The sequence below is a fragment of the Sturnus vulgaris genome, chromosome 3, assembly GCF_052056855.1.
Source record: "Sturnus vulgaris isolate bStuVul1 chromosome 3, bStuVul1.hap1, whole genome shotgun sequence".
Classification (NCBI taxonomy): Eukaryota; Metazoa; Chordata; class Aves; order Passeriformes; family Sturnidae; genus Sturnus; species Sturnus vulgaris.
Genome location: NC_142245.1, coordinates 69,504,452 through 69,531,621, shown reverse-complemented (window position 1 = coordinate 69,531,621; position 27,170 = coordinate 69,504,452). Strand labels below are relative to the sequence as shown.

General features: G+C 44.5%; 1 protein-coding gene across 6 annotated transcripts; it reads right to left on the bottom strand.

Annotated features, from left to right (window-relative positions):
* Positions 1-532: 532 nt before the first annotated feature.
* Positions 533-27,170, bottom strand: TRAF3IP2 (TRAF3 interacting protein 2). 6 transcript variants are annotated; one of them, XM_088161904.1, is made up of 11 exons: positions 26,723-26,887; positions 24,126-24,179; positions 19,424-19,508; positions 18,425-19,174; positions 15,193-15,382; positions 12,775-12,950; positions 11,275-11,363; positions 9,493-9,561; positions 7,104-7,220; positions 5,917-5,991; positions 533-1,139 (listed from the first exon to the last, which is right to left on the bottom strand). In XM_088161904.1, exons 3-11 carry the CDS (start codon positions 19,437-19,439, stop codon positions 993-995), a joined length of 1,629 nt encoding a protein of 542 aa, XP_088018030.1. In that variant the 5' UTR covers positions 19,440-19,508; positions 24,126-24,179; positions 26,723-26,887; the 3' UTR covers positions 533-992. The 6 variants fall into 6 exon arrangements, 5 of the variants coding, with proteins under 5 accessions (XP_088018030.1, XP_014734754.2, XP_088018031.1 ...); XR_015802517.1 differs by lacking the exon at positions 24,126-24,179 and having other exon boundaries at positions 9,498-9,561; positions 26,723-27,170; XM_014879268.2 differs by lacking the exon at positions 24,126-24,179 and having other exon boundaries at positions 26,723-27,170.

Below are 27,170 nucleotides of genomic sequence, written 5' to 3'. Positions count from 1 at the left end.
AGGCTGTTAAAACCTAAATAAAATGTTCACCAAAGACATGCTTATGTGGTCTGTTAAAAAAAGTTCAAATTTTAGCATATGCGATGTTGTTGAGCCATCCTGGTGGCCAGCACCCTGTGGCTCTCCATCTTTGATTATTTTATTGTTCCATACTGCAAGTTGTAGGAGTCAATGTTCTTTCTCTTAACAATCGCTGGCTTTCCAAATGTCAATTGTCCTTTGACATGCTCTGTTTTGAATAAGGGCTGAAGAGTAGAAGTGAAGCAAAAGGGCTGCCATAAAAAATACTGCAGTGTTCCATGGCACTGACAGCACTTGCACAGTCATGCATTCAGCTCTCTTTCTGGGGACTATTGCTGCAACATGCTGGAGGTGTGAGGGACCAAGCTGTAAGGAAAGGGAATTCTAGAGATTTCAGATCTGAAAGTCCTCTAATTGAAGACAAGTCTCTATGCAAGACAGGCTAAGGAAAATCTGCCTTACCCAACCGGCTTCTCCATTGTCCCCCACAATAATAGAAATGGACACGGTATACAAGATTGCCTTACAAAAGGCAAATATATTTAATAGTGTATATACAAATTGATAGTTCAATAATGCTATACAAAGCAGGAATATCTTTAAAGAAACCCTGAGCAAAAAGGAGGATGTAATTTTTATTTCACACTTATTGCAACATTATTTCTGGTATTTATTTGCTATAATGACTAATAAAAGGAATATGTTAAAACCAGATGTTAAAATAAAAGTGGGCATTCTTTCCATTTGTAGCTTATTTAAAAATCTAGAGAAGAGAGTTCTGCCCCATCAGCTTTGGAAATAGATGTTTAACATGGTAGAGAACAAGCTGAGCCTGAGTAACCCAAGACAACCAATTTCTTTAGCAGAAAGAGTGTCTTCTGTCATCAGAAAGAGCCATCTGGAAGAGTGTTGGCTCCCTGCCAGGAACAACCCTTTAACAACCACTCGTCATGTGCTTTAAGTTATCATGTTCATAGCGGCACAACCTGGAGTGTTGGTAAAGGTCCTATTGGAGGAGCAACGTATTCCTCCTCCCGCAGTAACCGCAAAAGGATGTTCTTCTTATTCTTTGGCCAGTTGTAAATGTGAGTGTTCTGCAGCCAGGTAGGCACGTGTTCCTGAAAAAAACAAGGAGAATAAAAGCTAAATCCCATAAATCTTTCTGAATCTCTACCAGAACCTTTCAGATTCTGTCAGACGCTGCCAAGGAAGATTTCATTTTGTCTGTTCTAGGCACTTCCTGTAACAACAAGAAATGTTAACTTGGCTTCAGAATTGTATTTGGGTTCCTAAATAAATGAACTCTGTGTGATCTCACAGCTTGCCTGTCTCTCTTTATCTTCTGCCATCACGTTGGCTAATTTCACCACATTTCAAAGGAAGTCTGATGTCAATGACAGGCCTCGAAAAGCTTGTGAAAATAAACATGAGGAGAAGAGAAGAGAAGAGAAGAGAAGAGAAGAGAAGAGAAGAGAAGAGAAGAGAAGAGAAGAGAAGAGAGAAGAGAGAAGAGAGAAGAGAAGAGAAGAGAAGAGAAGAGAAGAGAAGAGAAGAGAAGAGAAGAGAAGAGAAGAGAAGAGAAGAGATTTCAGTACCCGTAGCAGGGAAAGGCCACCTTAGTAGCTGCTAAAGGATCCATACAGCACGTGCAACACTGGGATGAGGATCAATAAGGGAAAGACTGGGACCCCACAGGAACATTTCACATGCTGGTAGCCCTCTCTCCCTCCCCTTGCACCTGTCTTCCCTTCCCTAAGCATGGTGTGCTCCGACCAACTGAGCAGAAGGCTGAAGCCGATGCTGAGCTTGAGGAGAGACTAATGCATCTCCAGATTAGCAGGGTCAAACCTTCACCAATCCCTGCATCCTGGAAAAGGTGCAGACCTTCATAGGAGTTGGCTGATGTCCATTAACACATAATGAAGCTTAGACCACCATGGCATTGGAGAGTGACAGCCGGCTGAGGGAGACAAGCCTGCTCAGACCTTGTGTTCCCATATTCCCACAACTATGGGAGGTTTCCTCATGGATAGCCTGGATGTGTAGGGGTGAAAGGCTATTATAATACCACTAATTAACAGAGGGGCAGATCCTTGACCAAAATCAGTTTATGGTGACCATGAGACAGAGATTTGTTTTGAAATCGGAGACACCAAAACGTAGCCCAAGTAGGATAGCAGGTAAGCAACATGAGGAGACAGGACATCCAGCACTTGATCCCTGGACCTCCTATTTAGTAGTGTTTTCCCAAGACAGCCCCTGTTAGAAGCAGCACAGTTCATGTCAAGCTCGTGGAGCTAGTTCCAAGAGGACAGAGCAAAAAGCTGCTGGCATGCACATCCCTGGTGCCTCAGCAGGGGATGCCCTGGCATGGGCTGCACATGTCCTGCTGCCAGCAAACAGCCCAGCTGCAGTCCAAACCTTTCATTCCCATGATCATGCTTCTCAAACTGGCTGTCTTTTCCTTGGACTGTAAAGCTGTAGGAACAAGGCTGCATTGCTTTCCCTGCTCAGGGAGCAGTTTGTGTTAATTTATGCAACCACTGTTAGAGCTACAGGATTTATGTATAGGAAGGAAGAGGTAAGTCACACAGGCACCTACAGACCCATTAGTATGAACTCATCTAGGCTTCTGTGACTGGTAGAAGTATTTATCAAGCCTGACCTTCCTCTTTCTCCAGGGGCTGAGAAAGCATAGGCTTTGGTCAGTGGTCTCCCTAAAGTGAAGGGTTGTTCTTCCGGATGGACATCTCACTGCACAAGGGTAAGATCCCACAGTATTCCCTTTGGTAGCAGCAAAAATAAGGCTTCTTGCCCTCACCTGCTAATCTTTTTTTATTTTGGCATAGGAACGGAATTTAATCTGTGAATTTTACTCCTTTGACAAAGCTCTTTGAAATTGGCCAAGAGACTCAAATGTTACTGGGAGAAAGATGACTATGTTTGCATGCACATGCATACCATTGTTACATGGAATTTGTTTCTTTACTAAATCTTGTTAAGAGCTATAGAAGGAATTGCAATTAAATACAGCAGGGGTTTTACCAAATGAGCCCTTTCTCTTCCTTTGATAAGATACTACATTTTTTTGACAAAGGAAATACAGTAGGTATAGTCATTCTGGACTTCAAAAATGAATTTGATAGAGGTCCATATGGGTAAATCATTAGCTGAGATGGAAATTAGTGTGAGAAATGTGTTGTAGGTAAGAAATCAGCAAGTGGGGATATAATGAGAGAGGCACTATACATCCAGAGACAAGCCCTGTATCTTGCTTCCAAAACTGCTCGTGCAGTTTTGTTTAATACCCTTAATCATTTAACACCATTAATACCATAATGAAGTCAGTGCAAAAGCACCTGCACATGAATCAGCTCTGGCAATAGTTTTAATTTGAGGGAAGTGTGTAGAGGTAAAGGGCAGCTATGACTGCTATTTTTATCCAGAGTGAGAAAGGGGCTTTTCCTTGTCATGCAACAGCATCTGTCATTGCAGGTGGGAGTAATGGGAAAATAGTTAATGTCCTTTACATTTTTAAAATTTGGCTGTGTATCTGTGAGCTGAGAGTAGGGAGAGTATTCGATAAACCTGCAGTTCAAACAGGTGGGAAGAGGGCAGAGTGTATTAGGGCAGAGGACAGGACTGTTCAGGGCTGTGACAGCAGAGCATGATTTGATATCTCCTGCCTTCCCTGGCACCAGCCCTGTTCATCTCACCCCTTGGCTACTTCCAGAGGGAGTCTCTAGCATGGGGCATTCTTGGCTTAACGCTTTGGTCATCAGGTGGCCAGATGAGGAGGACACATTTCTGTGGATTGTTGTGATGCAAACTTTGAACCAGCAAGACCCATGTTTCCTTTAACAGTGGAAAGCTGGAAATGCCAGTTCCACCTTAACTGTGTGTTGTGCATTCCTCACCTCATTATTCAGTTTCCTAATGAACGCTCCTTGGATCACAAAAATCTCTTCCTGTTGGAGGTCGACTAATTTTCACATACCAGCAGTGCTTTATGATGTGCTGTGTATGAAATTAACTCATCTAATAGCCCCATCCCCAGAAGAAACCTCCAAATCTTCATTTTCTGCTCTTTTCCACTGCCAGCTATGCTAATACTTGAACGTATAAAGGACAGAATAAAAAAGATAAAATTGAAGTAATTAGCCACCAACATCATCCAATTGTACATATACTTGGCAGTTTTTCAGGTACCTCACTTCCTCTGACTGCCTCCAGACTTCATTACTGCAACTTGTTCAGGCTCTGGTGCTCTCCTTCCACCCATGATGTCCTCAGTTACATTATCATTAAGTAGCTAGATGAAGTAGGTGATGTACCAAAGGATTATGTGGAGAAAGAGACTAAAGCTTAACAGCAGTAGAAAATGCTGATCTGCATAATTTAATGAGAAAGGTACCTCTCAAAAAACGTAAGGGTTATGTGGACTACAGAGGATGGGCAGGAAGGACACCTGAAGCCTGATGCTTTGAGAGTGGCAGCTGGATAAAACAACCCTGGAAATTCCTTACAGACCACTGAGAGAACCGCTGCTGTACACTAAACAGTCTTCTGATAAATAAAATTGAGCCCTAATTAACATAACTTATTGTTCTGTCTCAGAGCCCCAAGGCAGCTATAGTGCCTCCTGGGACACTTTTCTCTGCAACCCTTAGGGTGCCAAGTGGCTCTAGACTGTGTGGTCTGTTCACATGGTGGGCACTCAAGTAGCCCCAAGGTTAGGAGCCCTTTCCCCCATCAAAGACTGACTGAAAATGCTGACTTGCTTCCCTGTTTGGCCTGCCCAATTCCTACTATTGCTGTCTTCCAGGTACTTAGTTAAGGTAAGTAGCAGACTGAGTTCATTCAGGAAGGGATCTGAATGACATGAAATACCAGAGGTACCATTCAACCCACAGGACTCACATATTTTACAAACCCAGTGACATATTTTCAAATTTCTGATCATCTTAAATTGGTGCTTAAATAAAGAACTTCATTATACTAAAATCCACAAGTGCGCTGGGACAGCACAGCCCTATAACCATTGATAACATTGTTTAAATTTTGACTCATGTTCCAAAATTTGGGCACCCGAAGAAATATAAAGAATTTTTCCATGCTTTTTTAAAATGCAGCTGTACCTAGGGGCAACATGATAGCTACCAACACCCCACAAAGCATTTAGTTATGCAAAGTGAACATGAATATAATGCAGGAGATTGAGGAAGCTGTAACTGAAGCCTTTTAATATTTTTTCTTTGAAAAACCCAAGAGATTCTCTCAGTGAGGTAGAAGAGGTGGGAATCTGTTGCATTACTTATTTCTTATTCTCAAATGAATCTTCAAAACAAGTAAGGAGGACAAATCAAATTGCAAATCCTAAAAAAAATCTTAGTTTGTCTTTGATGGGCCTGTTGAAGTTTAAGCAACAGCCTAATACTTTAGTATTTATTATACTCTTTATTTTTATATTCTCAACACCCCCTCTTCCAGACCCTCTTTCTACATCATCATAAATCTTGCCCATCTCACTCATCAGCATTGCATTTGGACAAAATTATAAAAGGGTTAATATAAAAAGCATGCTTCCTGGATAGATTGCCTCTCTCCATTTAAATTCTTTCAGTGCTCAAGGCAATTTGAGTTTTAGTTGTACATTCATCATCAGAAATACATTTATACGCTGATTTATATTGTGGATAAAATGTTTTTTATTTGCATGTACATAAACCTATAAACTTTGGAATACATAAACCTGTAAGCTTTGGAATATTATTTGTGGGCTATTAAGAAGCAAGAAATTGAGTGTTTGGGTTTTAAGATTCCATCTGCTGCACTGTGATCAAAATAATATGCACTTAATCATGCGGCAAGTATATAAGCATGCATGCACGTTACCTTTTTGGCATTTGGAAAAAGCACAGGGATGAATCTGAAGTTCATACTTCCTTGCTGTATAAACTCGATCTGCATCTGGAATAGAACAAAATGCCAATTTTATTGTAATGACATGACAATTTTTCTCTGCATGCATCTGAACCCTATGTATAAAAACACTCCTTGCTTTCTTAAACTGCTCTTCTGTTCACTTATTTGATCTATTGCTGGTGGACTTGGTGTTGTTTAGTTTGACCACTTAATCTAATTCTTCACGCCTACAGAAAGGATACAGGAAAGATCTGTCAACATTTCTTGAGCATTTAGTTTTGTGGTGTGAAATAATTGTGGGTTTAGCTGCAGGTGCAATCCCATTAAATCCATCTCGAACTGGTGAAGCCGGAGTTGACTAACACCCCTGTTTGGCCTACAAACAGGTGAAAGACTTCAGCCAGAGGCCAGGTCGGCGTCTGAGCTAGGGTCCAGCCTGTTCCCCAAGGCCCTGGACACAGGCATTCCAGGGGTGGTACGGACAGCAAAGTGCTGCTGAGAGCTCATCTGCTGGTGACAGCTTCTGAGAAACCTGACTGCAGATTCAAACGAGGGGATCAGATGGGTTACAGTGAGAAAGGCAGCTAACTGCAAACCAAGGGAGAAAGGATCAGCTTCATGGCTCTATGGGCTCTTCTGGGCTGAATGTCCATCCTGTGACAGGCTGTGGAGATGGGTGTCTGGCTCTCTGGCACCGTGCACTCCCCAGGAGCCCCACACTCTAGCTCTGACCTTTGCTTCGCAATTCCATCCTTCACTCAGCTTTACCACTGCCTAAGAAAAGACCTCAGTTCCAGGATGGCTGAAGCAACAGGGGCTAGTTTAAAGGGAGGAAGGTCAGGCAGTGTTAGATAAGATTGTGCTCAGGGCTATACACGGGCTCAAGAAGGTGAAGGAGGGGAAAAACATTGAACAATAAAGAATATGAAGAAATAAGATGAGCACGTTTAATAGGATTTTTCTTCCTTGAACCTCTTAGCAAATGTTAATGAGCATACTGAGCTGATGAGAGGAAGGATTAATGAATTCCAAAGAGGGGTGTTTAACTATGGGGATTAGGGAAAACAAAGCAAAAGAACCTGCCTTTTGGAGACAGATTTGTCTTTTGAGAAGAAGAGACAGTCTTTGTAAAACAGCAAATTCATGTCCTTGCTTACCATCCTGTGGATGTATTTAGTATGTAAGCCGTGTTCATCCCTGTCCAGCTGGGATTCAGCCCCTTCCACATCCTGTTTGTATTTTGGACTGATTGCTATGATTATCATCACCGTCTTCTGTTAGGGAGAAAAGCACTTTTATGAAATTGAGAAACGCAGCATGTTTGGTAGAGGCAGATCGGAAATCTGCCAGTTTGTGTTTTAAGTGATCTTTGTGTTCCTGGCAAACACAAGAGGATCTCATTCATTCTGGCAGGAAATACAGGAGAACTCATACACTCGTTCTCCTCATTATTTCTCAACATCTCAATATAGAAAACCTAAATGTCAAGAGATGTATTAGCAGCTACCAGTTGACACTTGGAATCCCTGTCATAAAAAGCTACTTTTATCAGTGTTGAGTGTCTATGTGCATACACAGAAAACTTTTGTCTTCAAATTCAGACCCAAATGTTTTCCAACAGCTTATGTAGAACTGCATCTATTTAGTCATCTATGGCTTTTTATACAAAAAGCTACTAAAGACAGTGGTCTGTGGAAACTACTTCTAGGGCTCTCAGTAGCAGAAATGACATCTTTTCTTGCTGATCTTACTGGCAAAATGTGCAGAGGTGGCTGTGCAGAGAGGGGGGCTGTTGTGAATGGTATGGGCAGATTTAGGGGTATCTGATGGCTCTGTCATGATGGCCTGAAGGCAATGCTCCTCCACATTGCTAGGACAGCCTGGATCCTGCCTCTGACCTGTTTAATCCCAGCCCCACACTAACCTCAGGTTTCCTTTATATCTGGGAAACGTCTCTCCTCCTTAATGGCAGGCCAGTTAAAATGCAGCAGATGAAAGCTTCCTACTTGTGCTTACCTGGGGCCTGCCTTTCATCCCCAGCACATCAGGCTGTGTAAGGCTTCCAAGTCTTACAGTCTGGCATGTAATTAACTCTTTCCTTCTGTGCTGTATCAAGAAAATCTGCCCCATCACAGGGTCAAATACAGTAAGGAGCCATTATCCCTTACACTGACTCAACATACTCCAGAATTACTTTTGCTTGTGCTTGACATGTGTGTAAGCATTTACAGATGTTGAGGGTTTGCAAGAGACATGCCCAGTTGCACACTTTCCTCTGCTTGTGTCCAAGCAGTCCCTTCTTCCACACACATGTAAGGGTTTTGAAGTTAGAAATTGCCTCTACAGTCAGTGAGGGAAACCAAACTTTTCTGGGGTGGGTAGTCAGTGAAAGATCCTCAGGTGGAGGCAGGAGACTGTTCTCTGCTCATACTGGTTTCTCTTACTGATTGTGCACAAGTCCCAGAGGAAATCTGCCAGCTTGGATTTTAAGTGATAGCGATGTTTTTGGCAAAAGCAAAGTCACCCTGTCTTCTGGTTTCATTACCTACATTACACACAGTGAGCCCAAGCCTAATTTGTCCTGATGCAAGCCCCAGTAGGCATGACTAGACTTCCATGGCAGAGGTCCCAGGCTGGCTCTGCATGCAGTTATATCATGCCTGCATGGACACCTGCAGGAAACCTGTGTAGGGCTGGCTCAGATGGTTGAGCTTCCTTGCTCCTTGATGGAGAAGAGTCCACCACTTCTGTCATCCTGTTCCTGAACCATGGAGATCTGGCCAGAGTGAGTCAGAGAGCCAGTGGCCACTCAGCAAGGTGAGAATCCAAGGAAGCCAGCCCATGATGGCTCCTGTCCAGTGACAGAATTGCCAGTTTGCACCCAGCTGTGCTGGTATAGTCCGACTACTTGGCTTGATCCTAAAGGAGATGTGCACTCAGTGCTCAGGGGAACTTCAGAGGAAGTTGTTGCTGCAAGGGACGGCACTGGTAGCAAGATAAATCTCTGTTTTACTGCTTAGATAGATACAAAGTGATGAGAGCAAATCTATGTATCAACCAAGAGAATATCAACTTCCAGTTTAAATGTAGGATGGTTTATCCAGAAGAACCCTTCAGCATTGTAAATATCAGTGTAAAAGCTACAGGTGAGAAGGATGAACATTAGCTATGACTATGCAGCCTGGGATGAAATATTGGTATCACTGTAACCAAGCACAGCTAAACTCCACTATTTTAAAAGGGGATGGAGGAACAACTTTTCCAATGGCAGCTTCAGGTTGGATGTAACAGGCAGCATTAGAATTTGGCAAGAATGCCACGATTAGCACTTCATTTCTCAAAGAAAGAGCTCTGGGACCATCAGATACAGATGGGAGTGAGATTTGCCTACACTCTCTCTGCAATGCCTCTGCCATTTCTACAGGGGCAGGGAAGACAACAGTAGGGTCTCGCATTTTCATTCTGTCCCTGCTGTGTATTAGAATAATTCAACCATTTTCCTCAGGTCACCTCTGCTACAAACAAGGTTAAATTGCCCTTACATACATCACCTAGGTAGCGCTCCATCCACTTAATGATGTCAATACCTCGTACCGTGTCCTCAAATATATCAATCTGCAAGAGAATGGAAGTCCATGATGAGCATCCCTTCACCCTTCCTCCCTGTTTTATGGCACTGATAGAGCACCTACTCCTTTCTTTATTTATGACAAGCATGCCCAATTTCCCTAGGAAAGCAATGTGTACATGCACTTCTGCCCTTTCCGTGCAGTCCGGAGCCAAGCTGGACGGGCAGCAGGCAGGCAGAGAGGCGTTGCTGCAGGCACGCTCCTGGGCTCCCACTCAGCTGCCCCTTTGACTGGCTGCCCTGCCAGCCCCCAACTCCCAGGTATGTTTCACTGGACAGAAAAAGGTGCTGCCCACCTTCTCCATCTCTACAGCTGCAAATACCTGCTATTTTCTGACTGCAAGGGTATACTGAGTATGAAGCTTTAGCTTCATATTGAATTAAATATTCAGGGTGGTGGGAAGTCAGCCAGGTAACTGATAACTGGGTGCAGTCACCCAGACTTCAGTGACAGCAGAGCAGTGGAGGACTTCATAGGACTGAATATGACCAACACTGCTTGTTTCTTTGCACACCCAGTAAACCAAGAAACCAGAATCAGTGACTGTGACCAATACAGTAAGTATTAACTTCTCCAAGCTTTCAAGATAAGAGTTGTGATCTGCTTTCAAGTCTTTCTTTTTCCCTTTCTCAATGCAGAGAGCACACTTGTTTCTCTGCTTTGGGGCCAATTTGCTGTTTTTATTATTCTGCAACAGGCTCCAAGAGTCGCCTGTCCAGCAAAGGTGCTATTAATGAGCCTTCTACTCTGTAAAGCTATGGTGCCCAAAAGCCTTCTTATGAATTGGTCATAGTACAAAACTGCTGGAGAGAAGTATAATCGCAGTCTCTGTAAAAAAATCTTTGATTCATGAAAGTAAATAAGCATGTGCAAAGCTCCCCACTGAGTCTCATTCAGTTTAATGATAGCCACTTGCTTAAATGCTTTCCTGAATTGGAGCCAAAGAGTGAAGGTTGAAGGGTCAGATAGCATATGCTCTTGAAATAAGAAAATATGAATCAAGATTTTGATGAACACTGAATCCTAGAGCCTCTGTGGGCCTCTAAGATGAAGCAAACTCATGAGAAATTCAGTAAAAATCTGAATGGCTTATGGGATTAGACAGCATGACACAGACCTTTTCAGTCCAATGATTTTTAGAATCCCTTTTAAAGTATAACAAAGCAAAATCACTTTTAAAGGGATAACAAAGCAAACGAAACCATGAGATGGACTGTTTCATTAAGCTGTGTGAATTTTACAATCTACTTTTAGATCTTTTTTAGCAGAAAGTTACATCTGAAAAATCAATATTGTAAAAGCATTGGAGGAAAAAAAGGTAGGACGGGATGAACATAAAATTGACCTTTTGTAATACTGGTATTACATATCAAATATGAGACAGTATTAATGGAATAGCTCACAAAACCTCATACTATTGCCCATCTGGTGTCACTAAGTGAAATTTTCCAGGGTCATTATTAAAACATATTCTAAAGCACAAAATTCAGTTAAAAGAAGAATAAACAAAAAGGCAGATCATTTAAATTACAGCTTGCAAAACCAAGGCTAGTTCATTCTATTTGTATCTTCTTTAGCTTACAAAATGTGATGATAACCAGAAAACATTTAAATGGACAGTGTATTGCCTCTGCTTTTTTTTTTTTTTTTAAAGCCTCTTTCCTAGTTGCAAGTCATTCTTTCTGGAAGGAATACTTACAGCAGTTTGAAATCCGTTTACAGACAGGAAGTTCACAAATTTCATAACCTCCACTGCTGTATCCACTGAGTAGGTTATAAAGACCTTGCCTGGGAGAGAGAGTCTGTATGAATATGTAACACATTTAAATATACTATTCAGAGGATGAGACTGTCACAGCCCTCCTTTAAATACACCATTCAGAGGGTGAGACTGTCACAGCCCTCCTTTTCCACCACGCTGCACGTTCTGCCCATTTAGGTCTCTTTGAGTGGTTTATGAAACGGATGTGGGATAGTGCAGTGGCTCAGTGTTGAAACCAACCCCTTGTACAAAACCCTGCTCTAGATTTGAGCTCCTCTTCCTTACTGGGAAGTTGCAGAGGATAAATAAATCCCTCTGCTGCTCCCCCTGCCCTGTGGCCAGAGCTGCTTTTTCTCAGTGCTTGGGCACACTTGAGCCTGGGCTCTCACCCACAGCTCGTGTTACCTGCACTGGCTGCAGCTGGCACAGCTTTCCCCAGACCTACTGATATGACAGAGAGCTGGAGGGGCCCTTATGCATGTTATACTGCCTCTCCTTGGAGCAGCATTAACCCCCTGTGCAGGCAGGATGCATGGCTGGTGACAGCAATGTCCTTGCCCTCGAGGGAGGGGTTTTTATGGATTTGCATCAGGGTAAAGCAGCTAGCTGATCTAATCCAGCTGTGCATGACCCTGTTTTACCCAGTTATTCCTCCATCTAGGACACACTAACTGATAAAGTAGGGTCTATCCAAGAGTGGCATCTGGTATCATACCTCACTCCTACAGGCCAGAGAGATTTGACTCTCTGGATTTGGAAGGTGATACACAGAATGAAGAATAAAGGAAAAATCCAAACCCCAGAAGAGCTGTGGAGGGTTCTTAGCAATAGTACATCTCACCTACTAGTCAGCTTGGCATTCAGAAATAAACTATTTTTCTGAAACCTGACTTTCCCCTAAGAGTTGCAGGGTGAGTGCAATCTGTGGTGGCAATAGAGGCATGTCAGGCAGAGCCTGTGCTGCTCTCAGCATGTTCCAGAGTTCTCGCCAAACTCACCAGTTCAGGGAGAAACTGAGGTCAAGGCTGAACATATTTGTCTGGTTTGGGACAGGGAGAAACGCTTTATCCCTCAGGCTTTGTTTGCTATTAGTCTTTTACTGTAAGTTCCAGCCCCTCCTGCCTCAAAGGGACTTCCTGTTTAGCAAGGAGTCATGAAAACAATCTAAACAGTATTTACTTTTTGTAAACAAAATAACAAGCAATTAATGAAAATTATGTTTTCAGGATTCAAGGGGATAATTCCATCCCACCCAACAGAGACACTCACACCCAACAGAAGTGGTGACACTCGGTACTTTCTTTTCTTGTTGTCTTTGTGTCTTGTGTAATTTCCCCCTGCCTTCTCCTCCCCCTTCACCACTCTGGAGCTCTCCCACCTAACGCTGTTAGGCTGTGCTGTAAAATCTTGCACAGAACAAATTTGCTAAGCACTTACGCAACTCCTCTGGCAGATTGCTGGTTCTCAGAGTTCCCTTGGCTGCAGGGTTGCTGAGAGGTCTCGGGACAGCAGCTGGAGATGGAAAATTGTCAGAAGGACAACCATATGCTTCATCTAGGCCACATGCCTTGGGAGGTAGCTGACCATTAGGTAGCTGGTTGTATAGCTGGTTTCTACAAAAAAAAGCAATGGAGAATTTAGAAAATACTTATTTTCAGACAAAATTCAGAATTTCTTTTCCTTTTAATAACACACTAAGAACTTTATCTGCATATTAGCTGTGAAAAGTTCTTGCAGAAATGCTTGGCTCAGCACATCTGCTTAGTTATTACAGTGTCTTTGGAATGGATACCTTGGTGACAGGCTACCACAAGAACAGTTTATCAGAGAAACAACATTAATCACAGGAAGTAAGTCACATCATAGCTGAAAGCTGTTCAGCTTGCAATTAGCAAAGGCAAAAGCTATTTCTGAGTGAGAAATAATGGCATGTCGTGGATGTTGTTATGCTCATAGGGGAGCAGGGTGGCCCTTGGGTAACTTCTTCCCATTACCTAAAGGTAAAGAATGCTTCATGGAACCTCAGATGCTCTCATGATGTCCTGTGCAGCACAAGAGGCTCAGAGAAAGGTGGAAATTGGGAAAATGGGTCTACAAGGGCACTCCAGCTCCAGCTCTGGAAGGCCTCCAGTCTTGGACAAACCCAATGTATTGCCAAAGGGAACAAAGATAATTTCTTGACCAGCAATGGCAGACCCAAATGAGGGTTTCTCTTGTCAGGGACTGGCATTCCAGACCTGCAATAACTTTGCCTAATGTCTTCTCCATTGTAGTAAACTGGCAGAAAGGGATGATTTTAGGAAGCTTAGCAGTTCTTGTCCTACTACACTTTGGCTTCAGATTTTAAGTCAATGGGAAGGTGAATCTATAGAGATTTTTACATGAGGTGTGCTTGCAATGTGCTGGGTTGAACCTGTTGGATGAATTTTAGGTTTTTCTGGGAGCTTTTCCCCACAGAGCCATGATGTTTAATCAATCAAGACCACTCTCCTTTTTTTCCTTAGCCTTCCTTAAATGAATGATGACAGGCTGGTCGCAGCATGTTTTCTGTTGTCACATTAAGATTTGGTTTATTCATTTCGGTGCAGATGTTTTCTGTTACAAAATACTCTATAGGCAAATATTACCAACATATAACTGCTGTTCCTGGAGTCAGCCTGCAAGCAGCAGCCACGCAGCCACAGGACAGACCCCAAGTATTCTGGATCTCTTTTTGCAGAAGAAAGTACTAATAAAAACAACACATGCTTCATCAACGGCCACAAGAACACTACCCAGTGGCTAATTTACAGATCTTCCCAAAACTCCACCTTATCTAACAAATGTGCCAAAAATTGGGAGCCTGGTTTTAAATTTTACTGCTGGAAAGGATACTCACTACCCCCCAATATTTTTACATTTTCATACAAACTCTTCAGTGCAATTCTCCCTGCTGCAGGTACTCCTTTATCTTGCTATCACTTTTCTGCTACAGCCCTTAACTTTTCACAGGCCGGAGCAGAATATTTCAGCTGTCTGCCCTCTTTTGTCGTGCCCATTCTCACAGTTCCCTGCCAAGACCATATCACATAAGTGGACATTTTCAAGCACAGATGCCTGTAATTTTAACAACTCTAGAAGTATTGTGGCACTTGAATAAAAACAGTCTGATTTCAGCTATTCTCAAAACCCGAAGCTTCAATTTGTTTTTAGATAGCTGAGTCTGAAGGAACCTCTTGCATGAATAGGATTTCCCATCTGCTAATGAGATACCTATAAGAATATAAGGCCTGGTAAACTAAAATTTGAAAATCAGTCAAAAAGCCCTGGATGAAAAGTGCCAGACATTCCGCTACGAAAAATTACAGAAAAGGCTGCAAACTGCAGTGCAGAGATATACCAGCAGCTGATGGGATTTTCTCCCTTTTTCTCTGTACCACAGAAGAGGTAAGAAAGAAATCACTGGAAGCCAGTGATTGAGTTGTCCCAGGCTGGTACAGTGTAAAGCTGAAGATCCCAGCAAGCCACCAAATTGACCTTTGCCCATGAGCAGGACAGCTCTAAGGTTTCAATTGAGATATTTTTCAACCCCTTATTCCTTTAGCCTTCAAGCATTTATCTTCCTTAACTCGAGCATTTCAGGGTGTGCTCTTAACAACGTATCAGGTATCCCGCTTTGAAGTCCTTCAGGAGAGGGTCAGGACCTCATTGGGTGCAAAACAGCAAATAAAGAAAACAACCCAGCATCTCACGTGTACTTCTGCAGCCTGGGCACGCTCACAAGTACAAGGATTCAGAATTACTGGTTGAAAGCCCACAAAATCAGATCAGAGGGACTTCCACTTCCCACAACCCCCACCCCCCAGTCATACTTACGGGAATCGAGGAGGACCAGGGGAGGAGCACGTCCTCTGGGGTAGTCGATCTCCAGCGCCTTTGGGGGCACGAAGGTTTGAGTAATTTGGGATGACTTGCTGGGCTGGAAGGATAACTCTCATACAAGGTCCAGGAACAGGAGGAAGTGGTTGCGATGGCTCTGCAAAATGTTGGTAGGGAGCTCTGCCATCTGGGAGGGTGAGAAAATAAAGGCAGCAACTATCATTTCAGCCAACACATTTTTGCCTCAGTTTGTGTTTATTCCTTTCCAGGCATGTCTCAGGAAACTGAGCAGTTTGGAGGCATTTGCAGGTATCTCGCTCTGAAAGAAGCCAGATGAAGGAATGTTTTCGAGTCTAACGCTTGCTATTTCCCATTCACATACGGCACGGTTCAGATCCCTGCTCGGGGTTGGGCTGTTGGGACAGCTGACAGTTAAACATTCAGGGCTGCCTTGTCCCTGCGCTTACCGTGCCTCAGTGTTTTTTGGTTCTGTTTTTTTTTTTTTTAATTTCTTTTTGGCAGTGACTTGTGAAAATGAATCATCCCAAAGTTCTCATGAAAGCAGATGCAAAATCCTGGAACAAATCAGTTTGCAACACTAAGGCTAAACAGACTGTGATTATCGTAAATGAAAAGAGGAAAAATAATCGCTTAGTATGTTACTTCACCCTGTGTGAATTTTCTGTCAAAGTGACATTTTAAGGACTTTCTGCTGCTCCCGTTGCCATCCAAGAGGCTGCAGGGGAAGCCCAAAGTGATAATTTTGCTCAAGTAATTCTGAAAACCTTTACTGTTACTGGCCACACGTAATACTGATTAATAACTATCGTACAGCGGAACTGTTGGCATAAACTGAAAGAGAAAGCAATGTAAGCTGTTTGTTTCCCAAATGGGGGAAGACGAGGTTTTTTTTTTCTCTCAGTCTTTCTGCTTGCAGTTTTCATTAGGCAGCAGCTCTGTGCACTTCCAAGCTGCTGTGTGCAGATCAAAGTCCAGCCTGGCAGGACTTATTAGCACTGCATGATTATGGTGTTATGAGCTGTCTCTAAAGCTGCAGTAGTCAAATGCTCTTTTCCCCCAAAACTGTTTTTTGAAATCCTTTTAGCTATTTTTGGGTCATTCTTTCCTTTCCCTAGCAGCCAAGAGGACTATCTATCTTTTTGGTTTTTTTAAGGGGAGGATAATGAAAGAAAACAAAGCTTTGATGAAATACTTCAATTCCAAATGCCAACACTTAAGAAAAAAACCCTCCAACCAACCCCACAATTGCACAGATTCCTGATGAAATTGTGAGTCAGCAACATTGTATTTGTTGAGATTGGTTTAGGTGATTTTCCCACCCCCCTCTTAACTATTTGCAAGACGACAGGGTGAAAGGGTCTGGGAGAACGATATCGCAAGTCAGTACGGTTTCCTCCTGGATTCCTCATGACCAGCTCTAGGGGACAGACAGGGGTCTGGGACACTCAGTTTGGTTTGGAGGTTTAAAGGCCAATGTGTCACCAGCTTCCTTTGGATCTGTATGTTGCTACAGTATACTGGATGCAGCCACAGTTCAAAGCACAGCGTGGCCAGGCGTGTGTGCCCACACACCCCTACACCCCTCAAAGACAAATATCTGAAATAATGGTCCCCGGGCACACGGTATTGTTGCGAACATTTCTCTGACTTCAGAAGCAGTTTTGTTGTTGTATCTCAAAGCAGGTGCCCCAAGCCAGCTTAGAGCCTCTGGGCACAGTTGCTATTCCCCGGGGGAGGCGTGTTGCAACACACAAACTGCAGAGCTTTGTTGTGGGTTGCCACTGCCCAACAATTATCTGAGACACAAGGAGCTGTCAGGAGGTGATTTACGCTGTACCAGGCATACGAGAAACAGGACTACAGTTGCCAGCTTCGTGGTCCTGACCAAACCTGCTCCAGCCGTCTGAGTTTATTTTACGCTTTTTGCCCTCTGGATATGGCTGGAATGGTAGTGATTTTTCTGAAGACAGCCTTTCAGACTTCCTGCTTTCAAACAAAATGTCCTCATTCAGTAAATGTCCTACTTCTCACGATGCCTGCTTGCGGAGGAGGTAAATGGAGGTAAATAGTGAGGGGTGTTGTGCAACCAGCTCTTTGTCTGCTTAGAGCTGGACTGAAAGGAGAAGGTACGAAAAGAAAACCAGAGGACATTGTCCAAATGTTAAGCTGTAGATGTTGGAAGTCCATCTGTAGCCCTTCCCCTTTACAAAGCTCCAAAATCAGAGTTGGAAACCAAGTTACTGAAACCCTCCTCTTTCATATACCTAATTACAGCACATTGCTGGAATGACAAAACTCCTTAAACAGATGCAATATAAATGCTGTCAATGGAGAAAAAAAAAAAAAAGTTCATCCGAACAGGCCTACAGCTTTCTACAGCTTTTTATTACAAAGCCAGCCCAAAACAGGTCAGCCTAACGTAATATAAATTATATTAAAACAATGATATTGCTGTTGAATGTTCAAAGCTCACTTCATAACAGATAAAAATCTCAGAGACTGAAAAGGAATACTAATTAATAGCAGGCTGTAAACTGCACCGTAGTCTCCCAGAGCCAGAATGCCCATATTGAGGGAGTCACATCAGCGCTCAGTGACACAATCACCAGCAGCTGAGAGGGCTCCATTTTAAGTAATGAGCTTTCATTTCAGCTGACAACAGAAAAAAAATGAGGATGATGGATGTCACGCTCTTTTCACACAGAAATAAAACACATGGGTGAGTCTGGTCATAGTGCTGGGAGATACTATTTATGGAGATCAAGGGTAGCCTCCCATCCTGATCCTGGCAGGAAATTCTCAACTTTGGGGATCCAAGGGAGAGCAAGGAAATCCATGAAAACAACAGGAATTGAGTCGGTATAGGAGGCTGCCGAATGACTGATGCAAGGAGGAAGGAAATGACTAGAATATGAAATAACAGCAGGGAGAAGCTGTGCATGCTCAGCGTGACCAACAAAGGCTGGTTTCTAGGCAAAATCATTCGCCTGCACTCAATGAGTAGCTGTGACCTCTTTAACTTAGAGGTTCAGAGGTTTTGCAGCAGAGAGTTCAGCCACATAAACCAAAAATCTGAAATTGTAAAATGGACTGCAATTAGATCTTTAAAGAGGCTTAATAATTGCATGCTGTGCTGGGAACACGCCCTTGGTGAAGGATGGCTGAGATACACCCAGAGAATTCCTGTGGGGCGAGAGGTGCTACTCACATGGGCCTTGGGGGGGCTGCTGTGCCGGGCACCGGTGCCTGAAGCAGCCGTGGGCTGGCGAGGGCGTGTTGGGATGGGGCAAGTGCTGGCACATAGGGCACTGCTGATGCTCAGGTCCCAAAAACTCTCTGGAGATCAGTGGTCCTGGGAGGTCCTGGGGGTTCAGCACAGACACCAGTGGTAATGGGGGATCCAGATGCCTGATGCCCATGACATCTTGTGACTGGGAGTTGTACCCTGTATCTACAGTCCCCAGCTCTGCCAGGAGTCTGTTTCCTGAGGGTTGCTGTGACTGTGAACTCCCTTGGCTGCTCCCCTCCAGTGAGTCCTCAGGAACATCAGACAAGATCTGCTCTGATTTACTGGAGTTGTGCCTGGGGTCAGCTGAAAGCTGGGATCTTGGCTGCATGCCTGGTTTGTCCATAGCTATAGAATGTGTCTTCGAGGGAAATACTCCTGATATTGATTCACCAGGGAAACAGAAGTGTCCACTTCCATCAGGATCAGTATATTTTGACCATAAACTGCCGTCTGGCTCCACGGACGGTGCTGAGTGATGATGTGCTGGTGCTCTGCAAAGGCAAGATGGATCTGCCTGAGGTGCTTGAACAACACATGGGCTCTGGGCCTCCTTATCCTCTATATCCTCTCCAGAAGGCTGCAAAGCCTTTTCCAAGACATGTTCAGGTAACTGGGACCATGGCATAGATTCATCCACTTCGACTGGTATGCTTCGACCCACAAAAGTGCCTGAAAAATTGAGAGAAGTAACACTGGAGATGGACAGCCACACAATTGAATGCCCATCATCCAACATCATTCAGTGACTGTGGGCTGGAATACTGAAGAGCAGTATGTATTCTTTATATTCTTTATACCTTAATGCTTTTTAAAAAGATGGCAGAAAACAGCACGAAAGGTCGGGCTGACTTTTGGCAAAACAAGAAAGTAAAGGGTTAGATGGAGTGAAGCTAGTAGAGAGTTATAATTTGGACTAACCTGACACAGAGGCCATTTCTAAATTTTTTGGTTGAACCGGAAGTGAGTCAGCTGCCTTACCGCAAGGCCAGGATTTTTCAGCAAGCTGGAAAACAAGAAAAAGAACTCTTGTGAACACAGTACAGTTTCACATGGGCAATAATCCTAAAATAATTCTTAGACGCTAGAAGAGAAACAGCAGTTAAAGTTTTGGAGATTGTGTTGCGCAAATCAAATGGTTTTTATGGGATTTCTGAAGCCTGCTGTCCCTGCTGACACTGGAGGGGGCAAAAGCAGATGAACTGTCTTTCCGAAGTAGTTCTTGCACCTCACAGTAGATCAATCTGCTTAGGTCTGGAGGTTTTGTTTAGGCATAATCCAGGCAACACAATCACTTGCAATTATTTTACTCCTAACCTAATAACAGCTGATGCATTGGATCTAAACTTCACCACACACCTATATGAGTAATTTCATCTTGAAATCTTGTTTCCAAGTGCTGCTGCTTAATTTATTGTACCATTTCTTCCAGTCTATTATCACACGACTCTCATTATTTTAAATTGTTGAAAATTAAAAGATAATTTAGAGAGATTAGTTATTGGTTAGAATTTTTTGCTCTTCAGAACTGACTTGGGCCCAAAACAAAAATATCACTTCCTTTCGGGACTGCTATCAGCAAAATTTGGTTTGGCCAAGTGACTCCTGATGACGGACACCTCTGCTTCACCCTAAGTCAGGATGACAGCAGCAGTGATGGGTGAATGCTGAGCAGCCTTCAGGAAGTGCAGCCATCTTCATCCTCTTACAGGGTGCAGCTCAGCTTCCTCCCAGCAAATTCTCTCTCTTAACATGGAGTATAGAAAAATGAGCTTGGTGCTCATCATTTCCTCAGTCATTCATCTTCTATCAGATTGAAGAAGCTAAAATCCTAAGTAGGAGAGTTATCAGAGGAGAGGGGACTAAGCACTCAAGGAATGGGAATGACAACATTTGGCAAAAGAACCTGGCCTGAAAGCTTGGTAGAGAAAGTCAATGTTGGAAGAGCTTTTAGCGCTCCAAGGTTTTCTCCCAGCTTCAGTCACCGTATCCTGAACAAAAAAGTCAAACGAAGAACAAATTGAAATGTCTACTCTATAAAAAGAGTTGAACAGGATCACAGAGAGGTACAAAGCAGTGTCCTAGCCTTCATCCTGGCTTCCACAGCAATTCTGTAAAAGCAAATGTTGTGCTCCATGTTACAGGGCAAGGTTGAGGCTTTACATTTTTGCTGATCAGATCAAGTAACACGTAATTCCCCCTGCAAGTACCTCTGCCACAGAAAATTCTGGGTGTAACATTTGCAGGGAAGTAGGATATAAACTGTGCTTTGCTGCTGGGCTGCAATGTAAACATTCCTCCTCTATGTAACTTGAGCCCCATCTGTGCAGAAGATTTCATATATTCATACATACCCTATGTTATATTAAGCACATCCACAGGGAGAGTTATCGTGGGATAATTACAGTGGGATAATTACGCTGGTAAATTTTCCCATGTAGGCAAGTCCTCAGAGCAGCTATTAGCTGCACCAGCACAGCACACACGCTGCTGCTCCGACAGCTGCAGCCCCTGCACGAGAGAGCTGGGTCTGGTGCCAAACCAGCTCCTGCTATTCCAGCGCCCAGGCTGGAAAGGTGACAGTCAGCTCACCACCATCACGTTTCTCTCCCTGAGGTTTGCACCCCTTTTCCTCTACGCCAGGTTGCAAACACCAGCCAAGTTCGCTGAGTCCCGGTTTTCTGACGGGCATAACTGATGTGATGGCAAAGAGAAAACCTCGAGCTCTCAGCACCAGCACAGGACCGTGTCAGGGACGTGATGCTGTACTGTGTGGGAGTGGCAAAGCATCCTTTGCCCGGGACCTTTGGTCAGATGTCGGTTTAAATGATGACTGCCCTGGGGTGGTGACTCACCAGGGCAGTACAGCACAGTCAGATTTACACCAACCAGGCTGTAAAGCTGCTGAGTGGTCCCCTGACAGAGAGGCATCTGTGAAGGAGAGGTGTCAAATGCCCTGCAAAGCATCTATCTTCTGCTTACCTCAACAGCTTTGTAAACCTGACCCCTGGATCAGCTGGCCTTGAAGTGCCTGCTCAGACATGCTTCAACTTGTGGATATCTCAGTACGTTTGGATAGTAAAGGGAATGGCGCGCACTCCAGCAGCACAAATCTCTTTGCAAACTCTTATTCCCCCTCTGAGCATCTCCAGTAAACTGGTTCCTTGCTCAAAATTCACCCTGGTGTTCACAGAGCACAACTCAGCTGTGGACTGGGGTACAGCTCTCCCTCTGAAGGCCACATGCATTGTCTGATCATCCCTCCATTTGATACAATCCTTAGCAAACACGCAAACTAGACTTTTCAGAAACAGATTTGCAGTGCCTCATACACCAAGATACTGTTTTGATGGTCTTTCAAGTAGCTGGGTGAAAATGGTAGAAAACACTTTGAATTCAGATCCTCTATATTCAAAAGCCTTTAGTTTAGCACCATGACAAGAAGAACAGATTTCTGTGGAGAAACCGAGATCTCAATCCAGAGCTCAATGAAGTAAACGGAAATCTCTCTTTTGACTTCTGTAGGTTTTGGATTGGGTGTCAGATGGGATTTAAAAGTTACTAAATTCCTTTGGAGGCTACAACCTCCAAAGTTTTTGGTATTTTTTTAGTTCTCTTGCTAACATCTGCCTATCTGTAAGTGAACTGCATGAATCAAATGAAAGGGACAATATGGGCAAGAAAAACTCAGGTTTGCTTTCTTGAAGTTTGTTATTTCATGTATTTAGTTTGCCTTTTGGAGAAGGGAAATTCAGACTTTATTAAACTGTATTGCAAATCATCAGCCAGCAAACTCTTCAATGTCTTACTTCAGAATATTTCAAACGTGTCTTTCCTATTTGTTTAACCTCTGAATGGATAAACGCCTCTTTGTCTCCCAAATCAACTTAATATTTAAAAGACAGCTTTATTTCTTTCCTGGGTAACATGAACTTAAAAAATTACTCCAAATACTTGAGTGAAATAATTTGGTCAGACAGAAGAGACAACCAATTTCATCACTTATGCCTTTACCTGCAAAAAATCCTAGGTTTTTTTAGATAGGTTTTTTCTTAAGCCCTGCTGAAGGATGGAAGCAAAAGCTGAGCTTTGACACCCACACACAGCCCCTGCTCTCACAGGGTTAAGGTAGGAGGCACCAAGGGGATGAGGTCTTTGGCATTAAAAAACTAGAAATGTGACTTCTTCCTCTTCCTCCCTCAGTAGCCCTGGCTGGAGAGACAAGCTGACAATAGCAGAGCTCTGTCTGTAGTGATGGCCCCAGGGATAAATGAACCCCAGGACATGCTGAACATTTTTTGAGCAATGCTGCAATGGCATGGGGATGGGAATTCCCAAGAGAAATCCCCACACTGCTGAAAATATAACAGATTATTCAAAAACATCCTCCTCCAACAGCAGTACTTCAGGGTGTTATTTCTGCTCAGCTGAAGATTCTTGGCTTTTGGAAAAAGACCCAAAAGAGCCGATTATCCCTGTATTTTACATTGCCTTGTGCTGCTGAGTTTAATTTTGTTTCCTTTGACTTTTCTAGTTAGCTTATCCTGCAAATACAGTTAGGCATAGGGCAGAAAAATTACCTGCTTGGTCTCCTGTGTTGAAGAACTAGAGGAGGGGAATGCTTCAGCATACTGAAATACCCTCAGAAACCTGTAGCCTGATCCCTTTTCTGGCACAGAGGCTGCTGGAGAGCAGAGATCGTGCCCAACCTCATTTGGAAAGACACTGCAACTTCAAGTCAGTTCATGATACTGCCAGAAAACGTCAAGAATTTAATATCCCCCCTGCACCTCTGACTATTCAGGAGATTACTGATAACCAGCTGGAGCTGTTGCATATATTTCTGCTTGTAATAAAGTGAGGAGGCCCCTCCTAGAGGGACAGAACCTGGACTGCTCCCAAAAATGTCAAGGGAACTCCTTAAAGCACTCTTTCCTTCCTCTCCTTATACACCCAGTTCTGCAGTGTGCATTAATTCAGCAAATAACCTTTGTGGGTGGGTGCTTAGTGATTCAGGCTCTTGAGAAGAGCCCCTTTCCAGCTTTCTTGTGAGGCTTCCCACAGCCAGAGAGCTTCTTCCTCTGCTTCTGCTTGATTCCTCTGCTTCTGGGGAAGCCACCCAGACCTCCTGCTCACAGCCAGCTGCTGCTGGCCATGGCCACTCCTGGAAACCTCCAGGGAAGGCATAAATGAAGGGGAGAAAATTCTTCTGCAGATCAGTAGAGATGGGCCTGAACACCCAAGTGCTTTGAAGCAATGGATGAAGTCCCCTAAAAATCCTTCCATGGATGCAGGGAGACAAGGGGAAGGGTGTTGGGCTCAGCTTATATGTGCTATTTTCTTGCAGCTGATTGCAAAATCCGTCAGGTATTTATTTCATCTGTTTCCCAGCACAAAGACTTGTCAGGATGCGCTGTCCCAAAACACACACTAACCCATCTATCTGCTTTTGATTAGAAACCTTCTGTCATGAAGAAACAGAGGAGAGAGAGACTGCAACACGAGCATGGTTGTGCTCTCTGCCACTTCTGGAGAGAAGGAAAATATCTTTGCTCTTTTGATCAAAGTTTTATTTGTCTACCTTGTTAAAACAGAAAACATCACAATGAGAAAGAAACCTCACCTTCCTTGGTGCACAATGGTCAAGGACGGGTTTTTTTCACCAGTCACAGCATTTCTGAAATGGCATGGGTAAAGATTAAGGCAAAGCTGACATCACAAAGGGTGAGGACAGACAGGAATTTCTTGATTTCCAAATAATTCCTGCGTACTTTGGCTGAATCCCTTAAGCTCACTGGTGTTGCTTTTATCCATCTGCAGGATGGGAATAAGTGGGTGCAGAATTTGCAAGCTGCTGTGAGGATGCACATGCTGAGATCCAAGGAATGCTGTTGCCATGGGGTGAGATGAGCATTAGCATGCAAGAGCACTTGGTGTAAGTGCAGCTTTCTCTACAGAAGCATTAGTCATAACTTTCTTCAAAAAATCCCAGAGAGAAACCCTTACAGGAGGAACAAGTGCAAATGTGGGAACTGGTTTGGGTCTACAACTTAAATAAGCACTGCCAAGGAAATCCAAGCTCCAGAGTTTCACACTTCACCGTGAGAAATTTTGGCTGCTGTCATCACGGACGCTGACCCTCTCCCTTGGGTACCCTCCACAGCAAAGACTAAGGCAATGTGTCACATTCCTAGCCCAGACTTTTAGCCCTCTAGGGCAGGTAATGTTTATTTTTATGACTTATGGAAAAATTAGAAAAAGAATATGGAAACAGTGTTCCTCTGGCTATATGGTTGCTCTCACGTATTTTCTGAAGCCATGGCAGGAAAATCTACGTGTGCCAGGAGAACATATTTCAAATCCCGCCTGCATGGCAAACATCACATTCTCTTTCGCAGCACTAAAGCTGCTTCATTGGACAATCCATGGTGCAAAGGCTAGAGCAGACCTGATATTTTTGCCTTTTTAGTGTAGACATTGATATGTTGGAGGAATGCTAGGCAGTAAGTGGTAAGAAACTAGAAGGGGTGACACCCTCTAGCAGGATCCAAACAGGCATCTCAGATATAGGCAGCACTCCCTGCCAGTTTTCTAAACTTTGTGAAATATGAAAATGTCTACAATTTTCTTTGGTATCCTTAAAAATATGATTGTTTTCCAGAGGCTACTTCCCACCCATTTCTGGTGCTGATAAAACACACACAGGCACTTAAGAACTCCCAGTCTGGGATATCCCATGGCCCTGGGACATCCAAAATTCCTGTCACAAAACTGGGGCTGGCAGCATCAATTTCCTCAGCCTGCTTTCCTGTAGCTTCATGCCTTACACTGAAGATTCTGGTTCCTAAAGAACCCCTGGTATTTCACAGGGCTGATGTCTCTCCCATCCATAACCACTCTCCCTGCTCTGCAGCTCGAGGGCTGCAGGGTGCGTGGGTGGTGGGAGGGGAGGCCGAGGGAAGCCTGCGGGACCTGACGTGTCTCCCTCAGCTGGCGTGAGAACTGCCTCGCTCACTTGCAGCCATGAAACGTGCAGAAATGTGTGTATCTTTCAGACATGTACCCTCTGTCAAACTTCAAAAGCCACTGCTGGGGCTGAGGGGGCACTGACAGACACGAACACCATAATTGCACATGCCTTGCTTCCTGCCTTAGGAAAGCAGAAAGAAAGCTGAACTCCATTGGAAAATAAAAAAAAATACAGCATGCTTCCAGGCACTGCCAGCATTCTGCAAGGGCAATTCTGGCTTCAAAGGCTGATGGCATTGCAGGCAGCAGCACCATCGGCAGCCACCCACATCCCTGTCTCTGGCATCACCTGCTGTGGGTGTCACAGCAACATCTGGTCATGGTGGGACACTGGTGTGGCCAGTCCAGACCTTGAATCCACCTTAGGCTTGCAGGAAATGGGAATTTCTGGTTTCGGGGTCGCTGGTGGTGGTTGAGGACCACTAAGCCCAGACGTGCCAATCACAGTGCCCAGCCGGTGCTAACCCTACAAAACGTGTATTCTGAAACTGGATGAAGTGGGAGCAGGTTTTATATGGCTCATTTTATCCTAATCGGGAAAAAAAAAATACTACCACCTTGCTCCCACTTGTTTCTGTGCCAAGGCTATAGAGGACGGTGCAAAAAGGGTCTGTGATCCTGTTTTCTTCATGCCTTGCAGCCACCTCTCCCTCACCAGGTCTGTGAACCTGTCCTGTGCAGGCCCAGGTCAGCTGGGGAAGGGAAAAGGAAAAAAAGGGAAGGGAAAAGGAAAAAAAGGGAAAACAAAGGGAAAAGGAAGGGAAAAGGGAAGGGCAAGGGGGAGGGAGGAGAGGGCCATCGGACAACACACCACCTTGAGCCTGCAGAGCCGGGTAGGGCGGGAGCGGGATCGGGCCTGGCCGCCAGGCATTGCCAGGCAACTACGTAAATAGGCAGGACAACATTTCGACACCAGGCGTGTCCGTCCCCAGCGTTTACCCCAAACCCCTCCTGATTTAAAAAAAAATAAAAGAATAAGAATCAACCAACAAAACAAACTGCAGCGAAATGGCTGAAACATGTTGCAACCATCTGTGAAAGCCGGGCCCTCATGACACGAGAGAGGGGGGGAGAAAGCGAGCGAGACAGCAATTTGGGAGGGGGGGGAGAAGCCCCAGCGAGAGCCAGGCGTGGGTCAGGAGCTGATGGCAAACAGGGGCCGAGAGAGGCGGCACCTCGGACACTTCTTACCTTGCGGGCCAGGGAGGTTCGCGCTGGGCTGCCCGAGGAGAGCGAAAGGGCTGCGCGCCTCCTGCGCTCCCCGCCGCGCCCGGGGCTCCTTCCTCGGCCGGCCGGGCGGCTTTCCCTTGCTTTTACGACACCCTCCCTTGCCTCTCCCAGGTAAGCGGCAGAACTGGCTCTGCAGCAGGAAGTGGAAGAGGCACGCAGGGCTCAGCGCGGCGGCGGGAGAGCCTCCGTGGGGGAGTGCCAGTGCGGAGCTCGCAGCAGAGCCCTGGCAGTGCCGGCGTGCGGCTCGCTGCCTCTCCCGGGAGAAGCCGGGCGGGCTCTGCGTGAGGCCGCGGATAAATAACTCGAGGGGAACTCCGGTGTGATTGCTAAACGGTGTGCCTCGGGAAAGTCATCCCTTGCTTTCAGCCCTCGGTCGCGTACTGTCAGTGCCGAATGTTAAATCAGCTGT

Bases quoted from the DNA above. Each gene is read 5' to 3' on its own strand.
- TRAF3IP2 (XM_088161902.1), bottom strand. From the start codon at position 19,244: ATGATGTTGGATGATGGGCATTCAATTGTGTGGCTGTCCATCTCCAGT. The intron at 15,383-18,424 runs GTGAGTAGCACC...TCACCCTCCCAG, and splicing joins GCAGCCCCCCCAAGGCCCAT to ATGGCAGAGCTCCCTACCAA. The intron at 1,140-5,916 runs GTAACGTGCATG...TGTTTTTTTCAG, and splicing joins TTTTTCCAAATGCCAAAAAG to GAACACGTGCCTACCTGGCT.